Source organism: Tachysurus vachellii, chromosome 8 (genome assembly GCF_030014155.1).
Source record: "Tachysurus vachellii isolate PV-2020 chromosome 8, HZAU_Pvac_v1, whole genome shotgun sequence".
In the NCBI taxonomy this organism is placed as follows: domain Eukaryota; kingdom Metazoa; phylum Chordata; class Actinopteri; order Siluriformes; family Bagridae; genus Tachysurus; species Tachysurus vachellii.
Genome location: NC_083467.1, coordinates 8,896,811 through 8,918,391, shown reverse-complemented (window position 1 = coordinate 8,918,391; position 21,581 = coordinate 8,896,811). Strand labels below are relative to the sequence as shown.

General features: G+C 38.2%; 1 protein-coding gene across 6 annotated transcripts in view; it reads right to left on the bottom strand.

The window, feature by feature from the left end:
* Positions 1-21,581, bottom strand: part of nalcn (sodium leak channel, non-selective) — an 87,677-nt gene that overhangs the window by 42,488 nt on the left and 23,608 nt on the right. For all 6 annotated transcript variants that reach the window (XM_060876099.1, XM_060876102.1, XM_060876100.1 and 3 more), the window contains 4 exons: positions 8,195-8,326; positions 6,017-6,184; positions 1,703-1,894; positions 365-502 (listed from right to left, as the gene is read on the bottom strand). In XM_060876099.1, coding sequence (XP_060732082.1) covers positions 365-502; positions 1,703-1,894; positions 6,017-6,184; positions 8,195-8,326 — 630 coding nt within the window. The remainder of the gene's footprint in view (positions 1-364; positions 503-1,702; positions 1,895-6,016; positions 6,185-8,194; positions 8,327-21,581) is intronic.

Sequence of the window (21,581 nt, the reverse complement as noted above, 5' to 3'; positions counted from 1 at the left end):
TATTTTATTTGTATACACACTGTATACATTATACAGTACCAACACCAAAATCCTACTATTACTCCATACATAAAGAAAATAAATGGGATAAAATGTCTTTATGAAATGTCAGTTTTTTTTCTTTAAAGCAGTCTTGACTTATTTCCTTAGTGTCTGTCATAATCTAGAATAAAAACAATAAAGTTACAATAAAAAATAGAAATTGAATTGTCTGTACAGTAGGAAAGGACACACACACACACACACACACTATTTTGTAACACAAACATTCCATACTATATAAATGTATACTATTAAATATACTAGTATGCTATATTTTGTGTATTATATTGATTTGTTTTTCAAATCTAAGCAGAATTTTTACCAGCGTAGCAAACAGGTGATAAAGAATGAAGTAAATGGCCACCACTGGAGCCCACACTCGTCCCACTGCTACCAGGGTTTGATCCATGACGTCCACCCAACCTTCCTGAGTAAGGATCTGAAACATGGACATGAAGGCCTGCAGGAGAGGAACATAGCTGTGATCAGTCAGGACTCACTCTCATTGTACTTCATTCAGTTCAGTTGTGACATTCACACCTTAATTCGAGAAACGTAAGAAGGAAGAGCTTAACATGTCAGAAGTTCAGAAGTGGAGAAGAGGTAGATCAGTGGTTAAGTGATTGAATGGTTGTGTTTTCAAATCCTGTGGCCCACTGGCTTCCCATGGACAGTTAAGCTGACCCTGCTGTATCCTTCAACAGGGCACAGCTTAACGACCGTGGTTTTGAATTAAAATGATACCTCAGCTATCGGTGGCAGGGAAGGGTAGAGTAATTTCTCTCAGAAACACAAGTCAATCGTAAAAAAACATGGATGCGGTAGTGCATCTGATATTGTGACACTGCACCGCTGATGTTTTTTGGCATTCAAAAAGATGCAATCAGCTTGTTTCACGTGCGTTGGAAGAAGCATATGATAGCCTTTGCCTTCCCTGGTTGGTGGCTGTCCTTACCGGAGACTGATAGAAAGAAAATTGGGTAGGATGGGGAGAAGAATACAGCTCCAACTAAAACTAGGCTCGGTCAATTTCTAACTAGAACAGAAGTAGAGAACACTCTGGTTACATCAACATTACGATCCCAAATTGTATTTTCATTGTGAATAAGCCGAACAAGTCCTGAAAATACATACGTCATGATGATAAAAAAATTATGTTTGTCTGGCCTGAGGCAGTCTTGAAAACCTGCTCACACTGGCTACAGCTACAAGGGTCTAATAAAGATCATTTTACAACTGGCCTATTTGAGCACAGTGTGTGCAAATATCATTATCTTGACTAGTCATCATGCCACCCAGAAAGAAGCTTTGGAAGTGAGCAGCATCTGTTTACGCAGACCATTCCAAGTCCCAGCACAAACATGCATCAGTGGATCTCCTCTAATAACAGAGAATAAAAAAGATTTGGCTAATGAGAGCCATCTCCTGAGCACTTAGTATCCAACAACCTGGCAAGAGCTGTTACTTCTGCTGACAGATTAAATACTGTGAAGCTGTTGGAAAGTGTGTCAGGCTGTGTTTGTTCCTGGTGTTTCCAAGTTCAGCTTTCACCATGTCAGAACTGAAGCCGTCAGCTTACCAGCCACTTTTAGCGATTTCTATATATGTATTTCTGATTCGGTTGATTCTCCTCCTTTAAATCCAGCGTGTGAGAGTTTACCCGTGGAAAGGTGGTGAAGCGATCCAAGTCCTCCACGAAGCAGAACATCTGTAGACTGATAGCAGACATGACTATGAGTAGACTCGCTGTGAACACCACCAGACTGCCCAGCTTCTTTCCTGGACCAAAGATTTTGTAAACAAAATCCTCCAGCGCAGGAGAGATCTTGATCAAGCGGACCACTCGCAACACCTACAGAAACGACAGACAACCGAATGAAAACGTTAGCCGAGTTCTTTCATGTTTTTCCGTTCAAAATGTTGTTTTCTGTAAATAATGTTATAGTGCTGTAAATGTCAACAGGTTAGCTGATGATGTTTAATAATCTTTCTTTGTCAGTTAGATTGTCTGAAAGGGTCAGGAGGAGCTTCTTCCCTCAAGCCATCAGACATATCAACACAGACAAATCCCACGACTACATAAAGGCTTGTTTACTCCATTGTTCTTCACACTGCACTTTAATGTTACTATATGTAACTCACCTGCATGTTCACTATATTCCCTTCCATTCTGTAATGTTTGCACAGTCTATAGAGGAGTAGGCCAGGTTTTCATTTATGTCAATTTGAAAACATTTGCCCTTATCCAGAGTGACTTACATTTATCTCATTGATACAGCTGAGTAATTGAGGGTTAAGGGCCTTTCTCAGTGGCCCAGGAGTGGCAGCTTGGTGGAACTCACGACCTTCTGATCAGTAGTCCAACAACTTAACCACTGAGCTACCACTTCCCTGTGTATATAACTGTGTATGTCGCAAATAAAATATTGAATCTTGATTTTCCTTCGCAGCTCACGATCACATGAACTATCTGCCATTTCCTGTACCTCATCCTCTCCAAGAACCAAGAACCGAAGTCTTTGCTTTAGTAGATATAGTTTCCATAAGCAATACACTATTTCTGTCTAGTTCTTCACCCCACGAATGGTTATGACAGGTCATTTTTCGAAGTACAAAAAAATAAATAAACACACAGCACAGATGAATTTCCCTTCATAAGGGAATGAACCAATAACTCATAAAAACATCTGGAACTTACGGGAACAATAGACCTTATTGATTATGTATTGATATGAACAGAACAAACATTGTTTTCATTTCCATTGTCGTTTTCTATTCCTCTGCAATTTCAGCAATTTCCAAATTGCATTAGGTGAACAAACCTGTGAACAATATATCATGATCAAGAAAAGGGAATGTCTATCGATCTAGCTGTTGCAGTCTGCTGCCTCTTAGATTCTTCCAGCCGAATTCCTCTCCTCCAGGACTCGGAAAAAAAAAAAATAAAAATAAATTTATAACACGTCCACATTCACATCGATGTGGGAAACCAATAAAAATTGTAACAGAGCTGATACACTGTTGTGTACATCTGCTTAACTACTTGCATTCACATGTTTTAGTACAGACAAAAATCATTTATTTATTACCCAAAGGGATATTTAGGCCAATTGTATGATTATGCACAAAAGTTTCCTATTGTATTGCATGATACAGTATGAAGTGAACACAGAGGGCTAATTAGGTTATCTAAAAACATACTAAATAAGAAGAGAAGCAATATTTATGGATGGAAATTATTCATAGAAGCAGAGTCTTCTTCTTTTTGTCCTTTTACCAAATTAAATGACAAAGACTTCGTCTAACCTTTAGCACTGAAACACTGAATAAATTACAGAATGGAGATTCGGCAAAAAAAAAAAAAAAACAATTTATACTAATTCCACTCTTCTTGTTAGTGGCTTTATTTTAGAATGATAACTAGAATAGTTCATTAAAATAAAACTAATATATATATTTTTAAATAAACAGCCCTTAACGGTTCTTAACAATTATACCCCTTGATTCTGCTGTTTAACATTAACGATCCAAAAGTACTCCAAACATAAATAGCACAAACACGCTGTACAGAAATACACCAAATAATCAAGTGACTCACTTCCTGTTTCAAAGCATGAATCACTGAATGAGTTATTCTTGCTTATGCATAATAATCCAGAGCACACAGGGGAAAGTAAAAATATTTTACTAATAATGCAGTATAAAGCACAGCAACGTGCAACTGACCCAACACCCCTCTTGTGATCAGTAAACAGGTTGTGTCCTTAATGAGGGCTGACCAAAAAAACACAGCCAAAATCCCTTGCTGTTTCTTCCGGCTGCCTTCAACCATTAACAAACACCTTGTCTGCAAAGTCCCAGATTAGTGCCTGATTAGCATTGTACCAGTTAGCAGGTGTAAACTTCAGGAGATTTAATACACCATCTTCAAAAAAGAAGATATCAAGCTTTTTTGCTTGGTTGTGATTTTCTTGCAATCACAATCAATCTCCAGCCTGACACAAAGCTCTTTCTTTCAAAATGCTACTTAGTCCTGACAGCTTAAGCCCTTAATCACCCAGGAACTGTCAGCAAGCCCGGATCTACACGCTTTCAGTCTTCATCATGATCAAGTCCGTGAAAACGACGTCAAATCGTCGACGGCTTTAAGAGCCAGGAACTATTAGTTTCATTTAATTACAAAATAAGCTGCTGAACATCCAGACTGCTTAAGTGGTCAAGAAACAATGTTACATAAATACGATATTACTACGATATATAAACAATGTTATGTAAGATGTTATATAAAACATATAATGCATGTGTTTAAATGCATTTTTAAATAGCATCATTAGTCATAAGTCATTCAGACTTCACAAGCAACTTTCACAAGGTTTTGACTTTCACAGCATTTTCATGAGTATCATTTTCTTCGGTTCTTAAACTGCAGCAATGATTTAGAAAAAATAAAAGGACTCTGGACATTTGAAACTGCAAATTCTTAGGATGCTTTTTTAATGCTGCAGTTTAGTCTGAAACAGAGCCTGGAGCCGCATGAAACATTAGTAACGTGAAAGATGTTATATGGACCTGGAAGCACAGCATGGTACTGAACCTGAGAGTGCCTGTAGGAGGTGGTGTGAGTTCGGTGCAGTGATTGTGCGTACTCGGTTTCGCACTAGTTCAGGAAGCAAAGTAACCTGTTTTTGCCGACGATGACATCATTCATAGGGTCAGGAGGAGCCCCTCATTCGGTAGGTAGCATGAGTGCATGAGTTTCAGGGAAACTTTGTGGCACACAGAAGAGATGAAGTGCTTAACTGAGCATAACAGCACCAAAATATATATAAAAAAGAAAGAAAGAAAGAAAGAAAGAAAGAAAGAAAGAAAGAAAGAAAGAAAGAAAGAAAGAAAGAAAGAAAGAAAGAAAGAAAGAAAGAAAGAAAGAAAAGGATGAGACGATATGGCTATGTTGTATCGATATACTATGAACACAAATGCACTGGCATTTAATAAAATCAAGGGAGTCTGAAACCAGACCAACGCTGTGGTGACACAGGGAATAATCACACTGATTTAACAACAGTGCTGAATTCTTGATTCTGATTGGTCAGATAGAATAAACAAGAATAGAAGCCTTTATTTTGGCCACATTTACATTCCAGCACAGTAAAATTCTTTCTTCACATATTCAAACTTTGGAGGTTGGGGTCAGAGCACAGAGTCAGTCAGGATACAGAACCAGGAGCAGAGAGGTTTCAGCACCTTGCTCAGGGGCCCAATAATGGCATCTTGTCAATGCTGGGGCTTGAACCCTGATCCTCTGATCAACAACCAATCAGATGTTGCTGATTTATATTCTTTAACAACAGCTCTAACAATATTCCTGCTGCAAGGCACATCACAGATGTATATTACAGTATGTGTGGAATCCGCTCACATCCACGTTGTTCTGTGACTGTTTAAATTGCCATGTGTGTGTTCTGTTTTATGTTCATGTCCTGTGTCCCTTCACGTCTTAATCACTGGTTGTTATGTCCTGATGGACTGCATCAATTTAAACTCGTGTGTGTCTTTGTGAAGTAGACGTGCAGTTTGAGTGGTGTTCTGCCTTTACCCATGCCGTTTGTTTTGTCTTGTTTACCTTGGATTATGATCTTTGCCTCGCTTGCTGTACCTTTTAGTACCTGCCTTGTCTTTCATATCCTGTTTGAAGATCGCCCACCCTTGTCTTCTTTTTTTTTTGTCCTTTGCCTCACGATTGTAATATTTGCTATTCCTAATAAACTGCCTACCTGCATTCTCTCAGCCGCATTGCCTAAAATTATTGCTCATTTCTTTACTTACAGCTTTCATAGGGATTTTGGTAAGGTTTTGATGTCAATACACAATATTAACTACAAACAGATTCAAATGTATTAAAGCTATTTAGAATGGAATAAAAAGAGTGACAGACATCAGGACAAGCTCTTATTAAATAATTATCCATGCTTACTTGGAAGTAGGTAAGCTGGGAGTGGTAGAGGTCAGGGTAGATGTGCAGAGTAGTGCCCACAACTAACAGAGACTCAAACTTGTGTAGAGAAGAGCTGATGTACCCGGTGAAGCCCAGACACCAGATTTTTAAAAGAGCCTCCAGATCAAACAGCATTGTGAAAGCAACCTGAAAGAGAGAGAGAGAGAGAGAGAGAGAGAGAGAGAGAGAGAGAGAGAGAGAGTTAAAGAAAGAAAGAATTTAAATGAAATTAATATTATTTTCCCAAACAAGGAGCTGAAATCCAATTAAACTCAAGCAGCAGTTTACATTATCTTTTATAACTCCCTTCATATCCACTTTAATTCACAGCACTAATAAAACAAGTATATATATATATATATATATATATATATATATATATATATATATATATATATATATATATATATACACACACACAAACCACTTTAATTCACAGATATATACAAACCGCTTCAATTAATATTTATATACTGTATATGTAGTTCATTGAAATAAGGGGTCATAACTGGAACGTGACTGTTCCTGCTTATTTTATTAGAAAAGCTTTTATTTTTGGAAAATTCATTTTTTTGTTAAATTTGCACTGTTTTGATAGTATTCCAGTCCATCCATGTGTGTGTGTGTGTGTGTGTGTGTGTGTGTGTGTGCTGCTCCTACTACATTCGGTACATCTGCACTATTTCAGTATACTGCACATAGTCTCAGGCTAAATCTGAACTCTCCTACTCAGTGTTGTTTATAGTGTCTTTAATGTCACTCACTCGCTGTCTGTTCTGTTTATTGTGGATTGTTGATGCAAACCTAAATACCGCTAACACTGCAGTGTGAAAAATAGAATGTTAGATCTTGGATCTGTCCTGGAAAACTCCTTTAATATGTGAGAAAATCTAGTGCATAGAAATGTAATCTTAGTTGTTTTATTTGAAAAAATCTTTATTATTGAGTGAGTTAAAGCAGCTACTTTTCTTATGAAACCGCACAAAACATAATAAGACTATTGGTACATAAGATTGCCACATCAGATTTAGACTTTGTTAGTTAATTACTGTTTACGGCACGTTTATGTACCTTTATGTACCTTTTAGGACTTTTGCACAGTACTGTATATTTTATTTACAATTTAAATTATAGGGTGAAAATCCTAAGAGGGTATTAAGAGTTTTCATTCAAACTGTACTTAAAGATGCCCCATTTACTGTTATATACAGTATACAGTATATAACCTAATCTACTTATGGAAACACATCCCTGCAAAGTATTTCACCAAAGTAAGACATTCACTGTGTGAGTAAAGCACAGGTACTGAGGTTGGAAAGTAGCCTAAACAAAAACACCTGCTTGTCGATTTAAATATAATAACGTTCTCCTAAAGTAAAGATGGCGACATGTTTTACTGCCAGCTTTCCAGAATCCAGCCACAGTAAAATCTGATGGGTTTCCCAGACTGCCACATATAAAAATAACAACAACAGACCAAAAGCCCGAATGAACTAGGACCATTAGTGACTCCTCAGATCCAAATAAAAAGGTGAAGTGGATTAATAGTGAGATGGAATAGGAACTCAGCTATGAGTATAAGCCTCATGCTTTTCCTCTCCTTATCTCTACCTTTCAGCTGGGAGTGGGCGGGCAGACACACACCTCTATCTGTCTTTGTTCCCCACCGTGCCACCTGCATACTGATGGCACAGTCAGAACGTGACAGACAGCACACGTGCCCATAAACACGCACACACACACACAAACACACACACACGTACGTACACACACACACACACACACACACACACACACACACACACACACACACACGTACGCATGCTCAGAGCCATTTCCAGAACTGGAACGTGCCTATGAGCTGTTTACACATACACCGATACTCCTCAGTTGATTTAATCTCTGGGCATTAAAATGCAGTGAAGACAGGTCAGAATAGCAAGCCGTAAAATATTATGCATAATATTATGCATAAATAAAGCATGTAAAATGTAACAACAGCAACACTGAGGCAAACACCTTTAGGCTATTATATAATTCTATGTATTATTATTATTAATAATATTTTTATAATAATAATAATAATTATTATTATTATAATTGATTTTTATTCAAATGGAGTAACTGGTATAGAAGGCTGACTGCTTGATGGCTTACCTCCGCCAGGTAGAACTCATCATAGTCCTTTTTATGGTTCTTGCCCTTGTAATAGTTGCTGGAGGCCACAATCACATCCATGGCCACCATACTCAGGATAAACATGTGGAACATAGACGAACCCATCAGGTGCTAGAGAGACACAGAGGGAAAGTCCTGTTTTGGTCATTTGCAAAAAGAACAAGAGCCACCTGATACACACTGATTCATTTTTCCTCCAAAATACTGTGATTAAGTGTGTGTTTTTATGTTAGACAAAAAAACACAAAGAGCAAAGATGAAAGCATTCATGATGAAAGCAGAAGTATAAAATTCACATTGCATTGGCTCATTTAGGCTCAGAAACATTCTCTACTAACCATTTAAATGCCTGATCTAGAAAGATACCACTACTGGGCTATGGATGAGATAAACAAACTAAACATTTCCATTAAAAAAAAACCTTTAAAACACTTCTGAAATGCACATTTTAAGTCATGACAAGGCAGTGTGACCCATTCCTCACTGTTGTCCAAAGAGAGCCATAGTGAAGCAGATCCATCATCCTCTGCTGTTTCATAATAGAGTCTATTAATCACAAGCAGGACAGAGCAGGCTTGAGTGCACACTGCCACTGGCCTCTCAGTCCTCCCAGGCTTCCTCAGTCTGCAGCCAATGACAGTGATAAGAAGCCTGGATCAGAACCAGACCCCAACCTCCTGCACCATGACATCTGTCTGAGACCAGAGCTGGAGTCAACTTGTGAAATAGTCATAAAAAAAAAAAAAACATAACGTGAAATATTAATATGTTATTATAATTAGAAATGAACTAAAAAACCTTTGTCTTTGTCTTTGATGACCCTAACTTTCTCTAGAGCAAAAAATCAGTAGGATAATATCTGGATTAAATATGTTACACTTGTGCCCTCGATACTGAACAACATTTTTATTGAGTTTTATCACAGATGTAAGGCCTTGAAGCCATGGGTTCAACAGTTATCTTCCAAAAACATCAGGTAGATTTACAATAGAGGTATAAAGAGTAGAGTAGAGTTGTGTAGAGTGTAGAATAGGGAACTGTATTAATCCCCAAAGACCAATATGGTGTTAGAACTACCACAACACAAGAGCAACTGGCAGGACTATGATTTAACACAAGGACAACTTTCTGTGTGTGTGTCGTGCCCTGCAATGAGTTCCATCCTTGATCCCAGTTTTCCCTGATTCGTAATGACCCGCACCACCAAGATGAATAATTATATGAATGAAAGATGTTTTGTCATATATCATGCTTTTTTTATTGCAACTTGGGGTCAGAGCACAGGCTCACAGTAGCACCCTTGGAGCAGGGAGGGTTAAAGTTCTTGCTCGAGAGCCCAACAGTGGCAGCTTAAACCATGATCTTCTGATCAACAGCCCAGAGCATTAAGCACCTTAGCTACCACTGCCTATAATGAATGTTCCATCAAATCATTTTCTCTGCATTTAAGGACCCTTATGTTTTGCTTTACTAGGCTAGTGGACATGTTTGGTATAGCAGTTACTCTAAGCCCAGATTTGTCTTAAAGACACATGTTGCACATAATTACTGATCCAGACCTGTGTATCTTCTCCAGTAAATTTGTTTCCCAATAAAATATTCTACTTTTAGTGTTTAATTTAAGACGTATTTAATTACAGAAGTATTTATCTGTCTATTGTTCATACAGGAGGCTAACTTTTGTGTACATATGCGAATTGTAGCTTGATGTATGATTACTAAACAATGTTTTCTGGCATTTCTGAATACACAACACACCGGCACAAATTTAGATGTAGTAATCTGAGAAAAGCAAAAAATAGTCTCACTGCCGTTCCACTGACACGTACAGCCCCGCTGAGGTGAAAGTGTGACCATGTGCTGTGATTTCTCTAGAAAACAGCAGGATGCTTCCACAAGTTTCCACAAACTACACACCACAGTGTGTGAAAAGCAATCCAGAGCCTTTCATCAGTAAGTCAGACAGAGTGAACTGACTCACAGAGAGACAGAGATCCAATAATAATCAAGAACAAAAACAACGATTTTTAGCATTATCAGGTGGACTATAGAGTTTAACGTGTTTTTGTTCTTGAATGATGCTTGAAAGCGATTAGAAAGCAGAAGAAAACATACTGTGCTTTGAAAAATATGGATAAACTGCGACACTTATGTATGGCTTTCCAAATGCAGCCCCACAGACTGTAAGTGGGTGGAGAAATTGACAAGAACTAGAGGAAAGATAGAAAAAAAAAGCAAAGTTCAGAAGAGAGAAATGGAACAAACAAAAGTGACTTGACTACGATTCTTAAAGGAATAAAAACCGACACATATATACGCTCATAAGGGAGCTTATTTCTGAAGCTTATATAATGTAGACTACAAACACAGCAAATAAATGGTAGGAAAAAAAAGGCGATCCAGAACAACAGCCAGGAAGTGCACAGAAATCCTTATTGTTCGGATTGAGTCAACACACAGAGCTACAGTACACCTTGCAGTGGGAGTAAAATCAGTGTAGCACAGCTCTCTGAGTCACAGCCTTCAGGCAGTCATTAATTAGATTACTCAAAATGGGGTCACTAGATATAAAAGAGCTGTGGTTTCCTATGATTTCTGGATTGTTTATCAGATATAGATAAAATAACCATAAGATAATGCTGACATTCTATTCAATACACAGCATGGTCTGGATGCAACCCCAGCCTAGTACAATATTTTCACCTGATAATAGTGTAGCAGAATTCAATTCATTTTCTTTTTTATTCTATTTTTATCATTGGATATTGTCACAAAGCAGCTTCACAGAAATATATCAAATCCGGATATAATTTCGAAATGGAAAATGTATCCCCTAATGAGAAAGCCAGAGGAGACAGTGGCAAGGAAAGACTACCCAAGACGATATTAGGATGAAACCTCCAGAAGAACCAGACGTAAAAAGGAAGCCATCTTCATCTGGGTGACACCAGATAGTGTCATTATAAATCATTCCTTGTTTACTGTATTACCTTATAGTTCTATCTGAAACTATTGAAACGGACAGACAGACAGAAAGACAGAGAGACAGACAGACAGACAGACAGACAGACAGACAGAGATACAGTAGATAGATAGATAGATAGATAGATAGATAGATAGATAGATAGATAGATAGATAGATAGATAGATAGATAGATAGATTCACATATGGGAAATTCTTTTTTTTTGTGCTATACACCAAAGACATCTGGGTTTGAGATCTAAAGATTGAGATGGACATGAGAGGAGTTTCGGATTTTATGTCTTTTCACAGCATGGATATGGCTTCCCCAATAGACAGCTCACTGACTCTTCATGTACGTTTATCAGTTTTAACGACAATTTTATTCTTCACAGGTGAAACTGAAGGCTAAAACCAAAAGTAGATGATTAACAGTTATTTATTGTTTAAACAATCACCTATTATTTTTGCTTGCTAAAAAACTGGATGGTCTAATACAAAAGGTTCTATGTGAATTAACATGTATATATAAAATCTAAATATGTAGACCAGATGGTCTGCGGCGTGGCCACCTCGAACAGGGAGCATGATACACAATTAATTTAAAAAAAAAAATAAAAAAAAATGCATAATGCATAAATTCTTAAGTCACTTCTCCTTTGTTTCTTGAGTACAAAACTGTTCTTAGTTCTTGACATTTGTAGCCCTAAGGCTCTCAGTAAAGGAACATCCACAGCTATCTTTCTGGGTTCTTTGTGGTATCATGCACAGTATGGTGAGATTGAAGCTGTCCGTGTGGGATTATTCTTATAGCAGTGATGACCCTAACCCTTTGTGACAAAAACTCCAAACAGAAGTAGGGCATCAGGATGGATCAGCCAGATCCAGAGAGCAGAAGGAGTCAAGACTCCTTGTAACTCAACGACCAATCAATCAAAGACAAAAGCTGTGCGTCATTCAAACACTAGTGCAGCCAATCACATGCATTTATGTACATTATTCAGCTGAGTGAAGATGATCAAAAAAGAAAAGTGATTATATATACATGAATAGATTCTTTTATCATTTCCTTACTCTGGTCTGATGACTAAATCTCTTACTGGGGAAAAAGAAATGAAGATAAAAATAGACTTTTTAAATGTGTTTATTCTTTGAGATGTGTTTAAGTTGTAAGAACTTGGTGGTCTCAATCTGAATCTGCTTTTAAGTGAACTCAATTTAGTTCTGAATCGACCCAAATGTAGTACGTGAACAAAAAAAAAATCATCTATTGTTGAGATGTAGAGTTGCAATAATGTTGCTTAGAGTTGCATTTGTTGTTGTTTTTTCTAGCCAACTATTAAAGCCATTTTATCCCTACATGACCCTTTTGCTCTGTTTAATTCTATGCAGTGAGAAAAGACTCGTCAAGCCTTCCAATCACTTATTTGCAGCATCTGTTGTGATCACACAACCTGAATGTAGTAATTTGTGTAGCTTATAAATTGCACATGGCTGCCTTTTCTCTGTGAAACAATAATCCTTTTCATCTTATTTGTGCTATTTGAAACATAGGGAATGGTTGAATGTACAGAGCAGAATACACTGAAAGTTGTAAAGGAAAACAGAAATGCCATCTGCTAGAGCTGGTTGAAATGTCATTACCATTAAGAGATAGAAGAGACAAATGCCCATGGGTAAAACAGGCAGACTAGGCCACATGTGGAGCTCCAGTGCCGCAAGGCTAGTGTGTGTGTGTGTGTGTGTGTGTGTGTGTGTGGGTGGGTGTGTGTGTGCATGTGTGTGTGTGTGAGCGCATGTGCGACATCGCACGTACGCTCTCTCTCTCTCTCTCTCTCTCTCTCTCTCTCTCACACACACACAAACACACACACAGTCATAAGGTGTGTATTAGAGGCAAAAAAACAACCACATCAGCTTTAACAAATTTTCTCTTTTATGTATTTTCTGTCACATTCATCTGGCCTGTGAGACTTAATGGTGTTTAAGCATCTGTTCTCTCTCTCTTCTGAACGTTACATAAGACATAATTGGTTTTGTAATTGCTAATTAATCTTCACATAGCTTCACTACTCACCAGACTACAAAACTGCATGTTTTTCAGATTCATGATATAATCCATTGATTTATTCCTGTCAGTGTTACGTTTACTCCCTTCAAAACATGATGTGTTTATAAATCCACTCAATCATATTGTACCCATTAATTATTCAAAAATTCCGAATTTTCCCACTTACTAACATACCGTATGTACTAAGCATGGCCGTCCTCTCCTCTTTCCCTTCCCTGGTCTGTTTTGTCTTTCTGCTTGTCATTCGTCCCAGTGCCCACTCTCTGTGTAAGATGGGACATGACAAAGCAGTTTGACATTTTCGGCTCCCAGACGCTCAGCTCTCCCAAAGGGGGAAGGGGGGGTGTGTCAGAGGATGTAGGACAGACTCTATTTTCTCAGGGTTCAAGTTCACATGGATGCCACAATAATAACATGCTTTGGAGGTTGAAAGCCTGCTGTTGTGGCTTCTGCGTGCTCTACGCTTTGGCTGTCCGTGGTGGTTTGTGAGATGTTCGTTCTCACGTATTATTCCACTGACTGGCGCTGTCGAAAACACTTACAACTGCAAACGCAAATAAGGTACTCTGGCCTACTTTCTCTGATTTGGCTGGTGGCACATGAATGCATGAAGAGAATGTCAAAATAAATTTAATCGCAACAATACTGAGGCTGATGGTTTTCTTCCTGCATTTGATACACAGCTGCTTGTATTCTGTCAGCAGCATGATATCCAAGCTTCTATGTCTACAAAACTTCAGGTGTTCTCTGTGTCTTAACTTCATCCCCTTATTCTATATATCTCATCTAAGTGCTTAAATCATGACAGAGTTCATATATATATATGATTCCTGGGTTTAAATATTATGAATATTTGGGGGTCTAAAAATCACCAGCCCAGGTGTGTGTCAGGCTATTTTCATGCCTGGACAATAATTTAATAATATTTTTAAACTAACCCTATTTCCTAGTGCCTTTTGCAATGCCGTACCAATGCTTAGTGCTGTAATCGCAACTCCACCTGGTGCACTAAACAAATCAGCATGAGGTGCAACCTGCGATCAGTTCAATACAGATAGTACTAGATGGATTAATTAATGTGGATGAATGGTGATTGTCTTTTAAGAATCAGTTATGTTGAAAAAACACAATAAAATGCAGTACAATGTTGTGCTATAACTCTCCTGCAATCACAACATGAAAAGAAACACTAACCAGACTTAAACTAAAAGGTAATGTAAAATGAATAAAAATTAGTTAAGACAGAATTAGTTAAGACTTTATGATGAGGTCACAAACACAATCGTCGCTGTCGGGCGGAAACCTCGTATGTCCAAATTTTGTCAATTTCATATTTTTTCACATATCGATGCTATAGGTCAGTCCCCACGTGAGTCTGTTATTTTTACAAGTTATTAACTAATCTAAAGTCTTGAAAATAGCTTGAGCGCAAATCTCATAACTCCATTGGACACTTCAACTGTCCACCTCTTCCTCACTCCGCGGGAGAGCTTCGCGGCATATTTCTCCTTAATAAGAGTCGCAACGAATCAACACGTCTTCTGAGGTAAATGTCTTCAAAACATTGGGCTCAAAGAAAAAAAAAATCTTGACCCCCGCTAGTTCTGGTGCTAGTCTGAGGACAGGAATTTAGCGCAAGACAATCCACTGCAACGCGGACTAAACCCTGTGCACTGCAGATAAGGTACGGCGTTTTTTTAATTTCCTGAAAAATAGCGGTTTTGGAGATACGAGGATTCCGCCTGACAGAGACGATATACTGCTTCATGTAGCTTAGTTTGTATAAGAATGCACTAAACTTTCCACCTAGCAGACTATATGCTACTACCAGGGTTTAACAATCTTATCCGGAAAGGCCTGCAGCTTTCTATGCAGGTTTTCATTCCAGCCGGAAGCAACACCTGAGTCTATAGAAAGGCATGATCCACAGAGAGAATAAAGTGTAGCTCCTACTAATTGGATTAAAAACATGCATCAGCAATAGCTCTGGTTATCACATTACTATTAGCTGCAACTTTCAGTGTAGTCTGGCTGGAGCTTTCGCTTGCTCATTGGTGTAACTAAGATATGTATCATTTGTCCATCTCTGACTATACTGAACATTTAAACATTTGCAGATCTTTGTCTATTTCTGAGAATGTGTGTTACTCACCTAGAGTGAAAGAGACGGAGAGGTAAATAAATGTGCTGTCACCTTTATGTGGGCAAATTGGCAGTAAGTGATGGGCAGTTAGTTAACATCAATTCTCAGGGCACTCAGCCCTCCTACTCTGTCACTAAAACAGATCACTGGCTCTGTCTTTATTTTTCTAAGAGACGTACAAATCCAACAGTACTGGTATCAGGGTCAATATATTCAATATTGAATAATAGTCATATTCACACCCTCAAGAGAGCAACCCATAACCTCGAGCAAAAGTGGAGAAAAACTAAATTAGAGGTCTTTAGATTTGTGTACAAGGACAGTATATCCAGCTATACAGTAGACAGGCTTTAAAAGGGCTGAGCACCTGAGCAAATTCATAAAAAATTCATCCAGAAATTGTACCAGCTCCGGTTGTCTTCCGTGCCATGAAGATTTTGGACCCTCACTGAGATGACGCCAACCATGTGAGGATCCTGAGACATCTAGAGATGTACCAGCTCCAGTTGGACTGTGCTTCATGAAGTATTCGGACAGACTAAGAGAAAATGCCAACTCCATGTGGTCTTTAAGGACAACAAACTCCTCATCAATACAACATTTGTCTGGGTGTTTATTGAATTGGCGTATATTTACAATCATTTACCTTTACCATCCAAGGGAGTTTTTCCTTGCCACTGTCACCTCAGTCACCTCAGGCTTGTTCATTGGGGATAAATACAAACACATTTAAATATGTCTAATATTAATCTTGAATTTTTGTATTAGATTAACTTTTTGTTCTATGTTTATTTTCTGTAAAGCTGCTTTGAGACAATGTGAATTGTAATATTTGACATATTTGTCATATTTTCCAACCGAATCATAGCAATTTGTTTTGTACAACAAACAAGTGGTTGTAAAGAGCCAACTTGCTTATAAATAGAGTATTGGAGCAAACCAATATTTAGAGGTGTAACACCAGTATGCTGTCCTTAAAAGGGGGATTCATAAAGAAACAGCTTGCACAGTAGTAGCTTAACCACTTTATATTCATGCCCACTTATCCAGCACAACTTACATTTATTACAATTTTTTACAACTGAGCAGTTGAGAGTTAAGGGCTTTACTCATGGGTCCACAGTGGCAGCTTGGTAGTCTTGGGATTTAAACTCACAATTTTGCACTCACTCTTCCCTACAGTCTATAGTTTAGTTCCATAGCACTGGATTTGATCTTGAGCTTCCATGATTACATGGATCAACACCGTACATGTATCTATCTGCTACGTATTTGTTAGTTCTACACAATTTCCAAATGAGTGTTTGTCATTTGAGAACATGTCCCACTGGGAGCATAAACAGTTAATAATGATAATATAACATAAGTTATATACTCAGTGGTTTTAAAACAAATGTTGATCAAGATCTTTAGAAATAGAGTGTAATTACTGCAAGAATCAGCATTATCTCAATGTATATCAGTGTGTCATTGGGCAGAGCGTTGTATTGCTAGCACGCTATTTGACATGCTCTGGTTGTGGTGAATCTACTGAAATAAATAAAAGCTATTTTTTATCATTCTATCATGACATATATCATTTTCTTTTCTTCATATAACCAAGTAGATTTATCCCTGTACATATATATTTAGATAAATGATTTAAAAAAAATTTTGTGGCTAACTATATTATACAGAATGATAAGAAACACACCGTAAACGTTTACATTCAAACAATGCTTAGAAACCCTGCAGTATTAACACACGTTTGAAGATAACTGCTGTTTCTTCTGCTGGCTAAGACTTTCTCTTAAGGCAAATAGAGCATCAAATGCAAGTCATAGAGCTAAGTCATCGGAAAAACCTTGCTTATGTAACTATATAAAGCAGGTGGTCAGTGAAAAACAGCATAAAGAATTTTAAAGAAGTATTCCTGTTGGTTTCAGGGTACCTTTTTTTTTTTTTTTTTTTTTTACGAACATGACACGACTCTACTGTATGCAGTTTTTGTTTAAATGACCAAGCAGCCCTGTTTTTTTTTTTTTGGCAGCTGTCTAAACTCATTTCCTGATGAAACATTCAAACTACAGGTATTTTTATTAAAACAAAGAACACGTCGTATATTTCTGTCATAACTGATTAATTAAGTTCGATAACTTAATTAAGCAGTCAGGCTGTAAATAGCCTGTGGGAAGTTTACAGGGTTCAAATCCCTCTGCCTATCAGTGCCATTATTACAGCATGGTGATTCATGCTCTGGCTCAGATCGGCTGATTAATTAAAGCTGAGCGTTCTCTGGAATTCCCATTTGCTCTCCTGACAGTCGCAGCTAGGTGAGGGACGTGGGCTGAGCCTGGACACGAGCTTGTGTTAATGAAAAGGGATTTGAGCCACTGTGATCACATGACCTCTGCTCTTTGTTTGTGTGCACCAATGAGGAAGTGGAGGGGGGGATGGACCAAGAGGTTGAAGGATAAAATAAAAATAGCGTTTCAGCGTCAGTTCAGGCAGGCCACATAGTCAAGCTCGGCTATCAGCTGATGTCAATTTTCTAACCTCGCCCATCAGCTGATCTGATTCCTAAGCACGCTATTGGTCCCTTTCAAAAAGGGCGCCCTATTTAAATGCTTTTTTCAGTCTGTCTGCTTGGCTGTTTCCTTGCTGCATTGCTGCAACCCACCTCCTCCCCTAGCTCCTCCTTGAAACTTTGTGTTTAACTTAATCAGTGTCATTCTGTTGTCACTGATGCAGGCTCTGTTCTAAATGGGGGATTTTGTCTTGCTGCTTTCCCAGTTAAATGGGAGATTGTCCCCCCACGAAGCTGCTGCTGTTCCCCTGACTAGCTTTCATGGAGCTCATGAAAAGGATTGGGGAATTCAGAACAGAGCCATACCGGCAAATGTAATTTTATAAGCTTGCAAAAAAAAATTTTTAAATATACGTCAAAGAATTGTCTTTATTTTGACTCAGGTGGTCCTGACTGAACTAAAATTAGCAGAAAACGGCAGTCTATTAAAATTCTCAGCAAAAAAGAGGCATTTTTAACAAGATTTTGATGAATTGATTATAAAGTACTTGGTAGTGGTTAGCCACAGATTAGCCACAGCCAGCGACTCTAGTGGTGGAAGATGGCAAAGCAGCAAACATTTATGCTAATGAAATCCTGCCATTAAACATAACCTTACTGCGCTGACGGCTCATAAGTTTGCAAATGATCACTCATTTTATGATGACGCAGTGACAATACTCAATACTCAATACAGTAATAAACAATAGACAATACTCCAGATGATATATTTTACTTTGTATTTTATCTTTTTGGTAAAAAGCTTAGCATAGCAGTAAAATCATAGCAGTTTTGTCTGCATGGCAAAGTAGCAAAAATGTTTAAATGAATAATAATTATGCAGTAACAACAAGCAGGTTTTTGAAGCATGCTGGATAGAAACGAGTCAGTCGACACACCGCTACTTCTCCAGATTCTCACAGACAAGTGCGAGGACACACCGCTACTCTGTTCATGAACTGTTCACAAACAGAAGGTGCTAAGATTTGATAAGACTTTGGTGTGTGCAAAGAATTTATAACCAGGGAGCAGCTGTGATACAAGCATCTGCTCTACAAACCTGTAAAGCTTCTACTGTCACTACACTTGTACCAAATACAAATTACAAAACATTAAAAAAACATCTACTAAAAACAAAGATCAAAAATTCCTTAATATTTCTTAGGTTAAAATACTTCTTCGGGACTGAGGTGCTGGGAATTTAGATTTATGGCCCGCTGGAAAGATGTCAATCAAAAATCACAGCAAAACTCCAGCTCATGTCATTGATAATACTGTACTGTACGTTTGGTTAAACCAAATGACGGTAGTGGCAATAAGGCAAAAGTATCCACATTATTTTATGAGCAACAGCTTAAAAAAGCATACTGTATCACCTAAAATCTACCAGCTACACTAGTTAAAGCACATCTAAAATTCAAAGCCTTTCTCCATGAAGTCAGAAATTGAAAAATTCAATATTTATGATTTTTACAATATTTCCATGACAGTGTAGACTTTCAGCAAACTCAGTAAGAAAAGTTTAAAACCCTAGATGACTAGTGCGGTCTTTAGCGCAGACTTCTCTAGAAACATCGACGGAAACGTTTTAAAAATTATTATTCAAGGCAATGCAAAGGGTAAATGAATGTCCTTGTGGCCTGTGGAGAGGTGAACAAGGAGACCTCATTAACCTTAACCATTTAATGAAACATGAGCATGTGCTACAGAGGCAGTCAGCTCTGAATGATTGTTTCTCACAGCTGAAGCTCACTCGCTCAATCCGCACAAGTGGAACGCAAGAAAGGAAACTCTCTTCAAACTCCTTGCATATTAATGAAAAATAGTGTTTCAAACATTATTTCTGTATAACGACTGGCAGTAAAGCCTGCTGTTAGTACGCAGGAGGATACGAAGCCATAGAGAGACAAAAATGTGACGGGATAAAAAAATGTGAGACAATAATAAATGACAAAATGGGCAGGATCGCATTCTGTTGCATCAAACTGGGAGAGATTCATGTAATCAGTGGCTGCAAAGGTCTTGTGTCATAGCAAATAATCAGAATGATATCTAATAAAAAGCATCAAACGACAACCAAATGTAAGTGCAGAGTGTCTATGACCTATAGATCACTTTCACAACAAATTCCAACCATTATGGGAAACATAATTAATATATATTTCAAATAATCTTTAATTCACATACCACCAGTTTTCACTTCTGACCAACAATGACAAACTACCCATTGTGTTAGGAGAAATAAAGAAGTATTAGCAAGACAGTATATATCTGATCACCACAAGCTGAGAGACAGCATGTCACAAACACACAAACACACACACATACATTTTCTCTCTCTCTCTCACACACAAACACACACACTCTCTCTCTCTCTCTCACACACACACACACACACAAGCACACACATTCTCTCTCTCACTCTCACTCTCTTTCTCTCTCACACATACTGTACACACAAACATTCTCTCTTTCTCTCCCTCTCTGTCACTCACTCACACACACACACACAATCCTCTCTCTCTTTTTTCTCTCACTCACTTACTGTAAACACACATACTCTCTCTCCCTCTCTCTCACACACACACACATCCGCTCTATCTCACTCACTCACTCACTCACACTCACACACTGCCCTTTCTGACTTCTAGTTCATTCATTCATTCATTTTTTACCGCTTATCCGAACTACCTCGGGTCACGGGGAGCCTGTGCCTATCTCAGGCGTCATCGGGCATCAAGGCAGGATACACCCTGGACGGAGTGCCAACCCATCGCAGGGCACACACACACTCTCATTCACTCACGCAATCACACACTACGGACAATTTTCCAGAGATGCCAATCAACCTACCATGCATGTCTTTGGACCGGGGGAGGAAACCGGAGTACCCGGAGGAAACCCCCGAGGCACGGGGAGAACATGCAAACTCCACACACACAAGGTGGAGGCGGGAATCGAACCCCCAACCCTGGAGGTGTGAGGGGAACGTGCTAACCACTAAGCCACCGTGCCCCCTGACTTCTAGTTTATATTTATTCATGTATTTTTTGCCATTTGAGAATATTTGTATTAAACATTTGCATTTGTATTAAATAATGTATGAAATATTTGTATACAATATTTGTATTAACAATTCATCTTCATGTATTATACAAACATTCAGAGTTATAAATAATCTGTTTATTAATGACAGCTCTTCTCTCTGACAGTATTGTACATGTCATTAAAGCTTGTTAAATTGAATTGAATTTAGAACCATTTCTCCTGGATTGCAGCACACATGAATTTTCACATGTTAGACTAGCAGACAGGTCACAGGCCACTGCACTGCACAAAATTCTGGTAATGTACTGCACACCTAATGTACAGAACACAACTGAACAAGGAGATATTTAAAACTGCTAGACTGTAGGCTGGATATCTGTATTTTACCTTGTCGCTTCTCCAACGTCTATTATAGAGTTACTCTAAAATATTCCCTGGACATTTGGTACTTTGTGAGCAGGCAGTAAACAAATAGGCACTTTGTATGCTTCTTGTTCTTATCATCGTGCATTAGTTACTGCAACAAATAGGGTTCCATGGAAATGAGTTGACACCAGACCAGGTGGTGTTTCTGCGAACAAATTCTGATCATCAGAA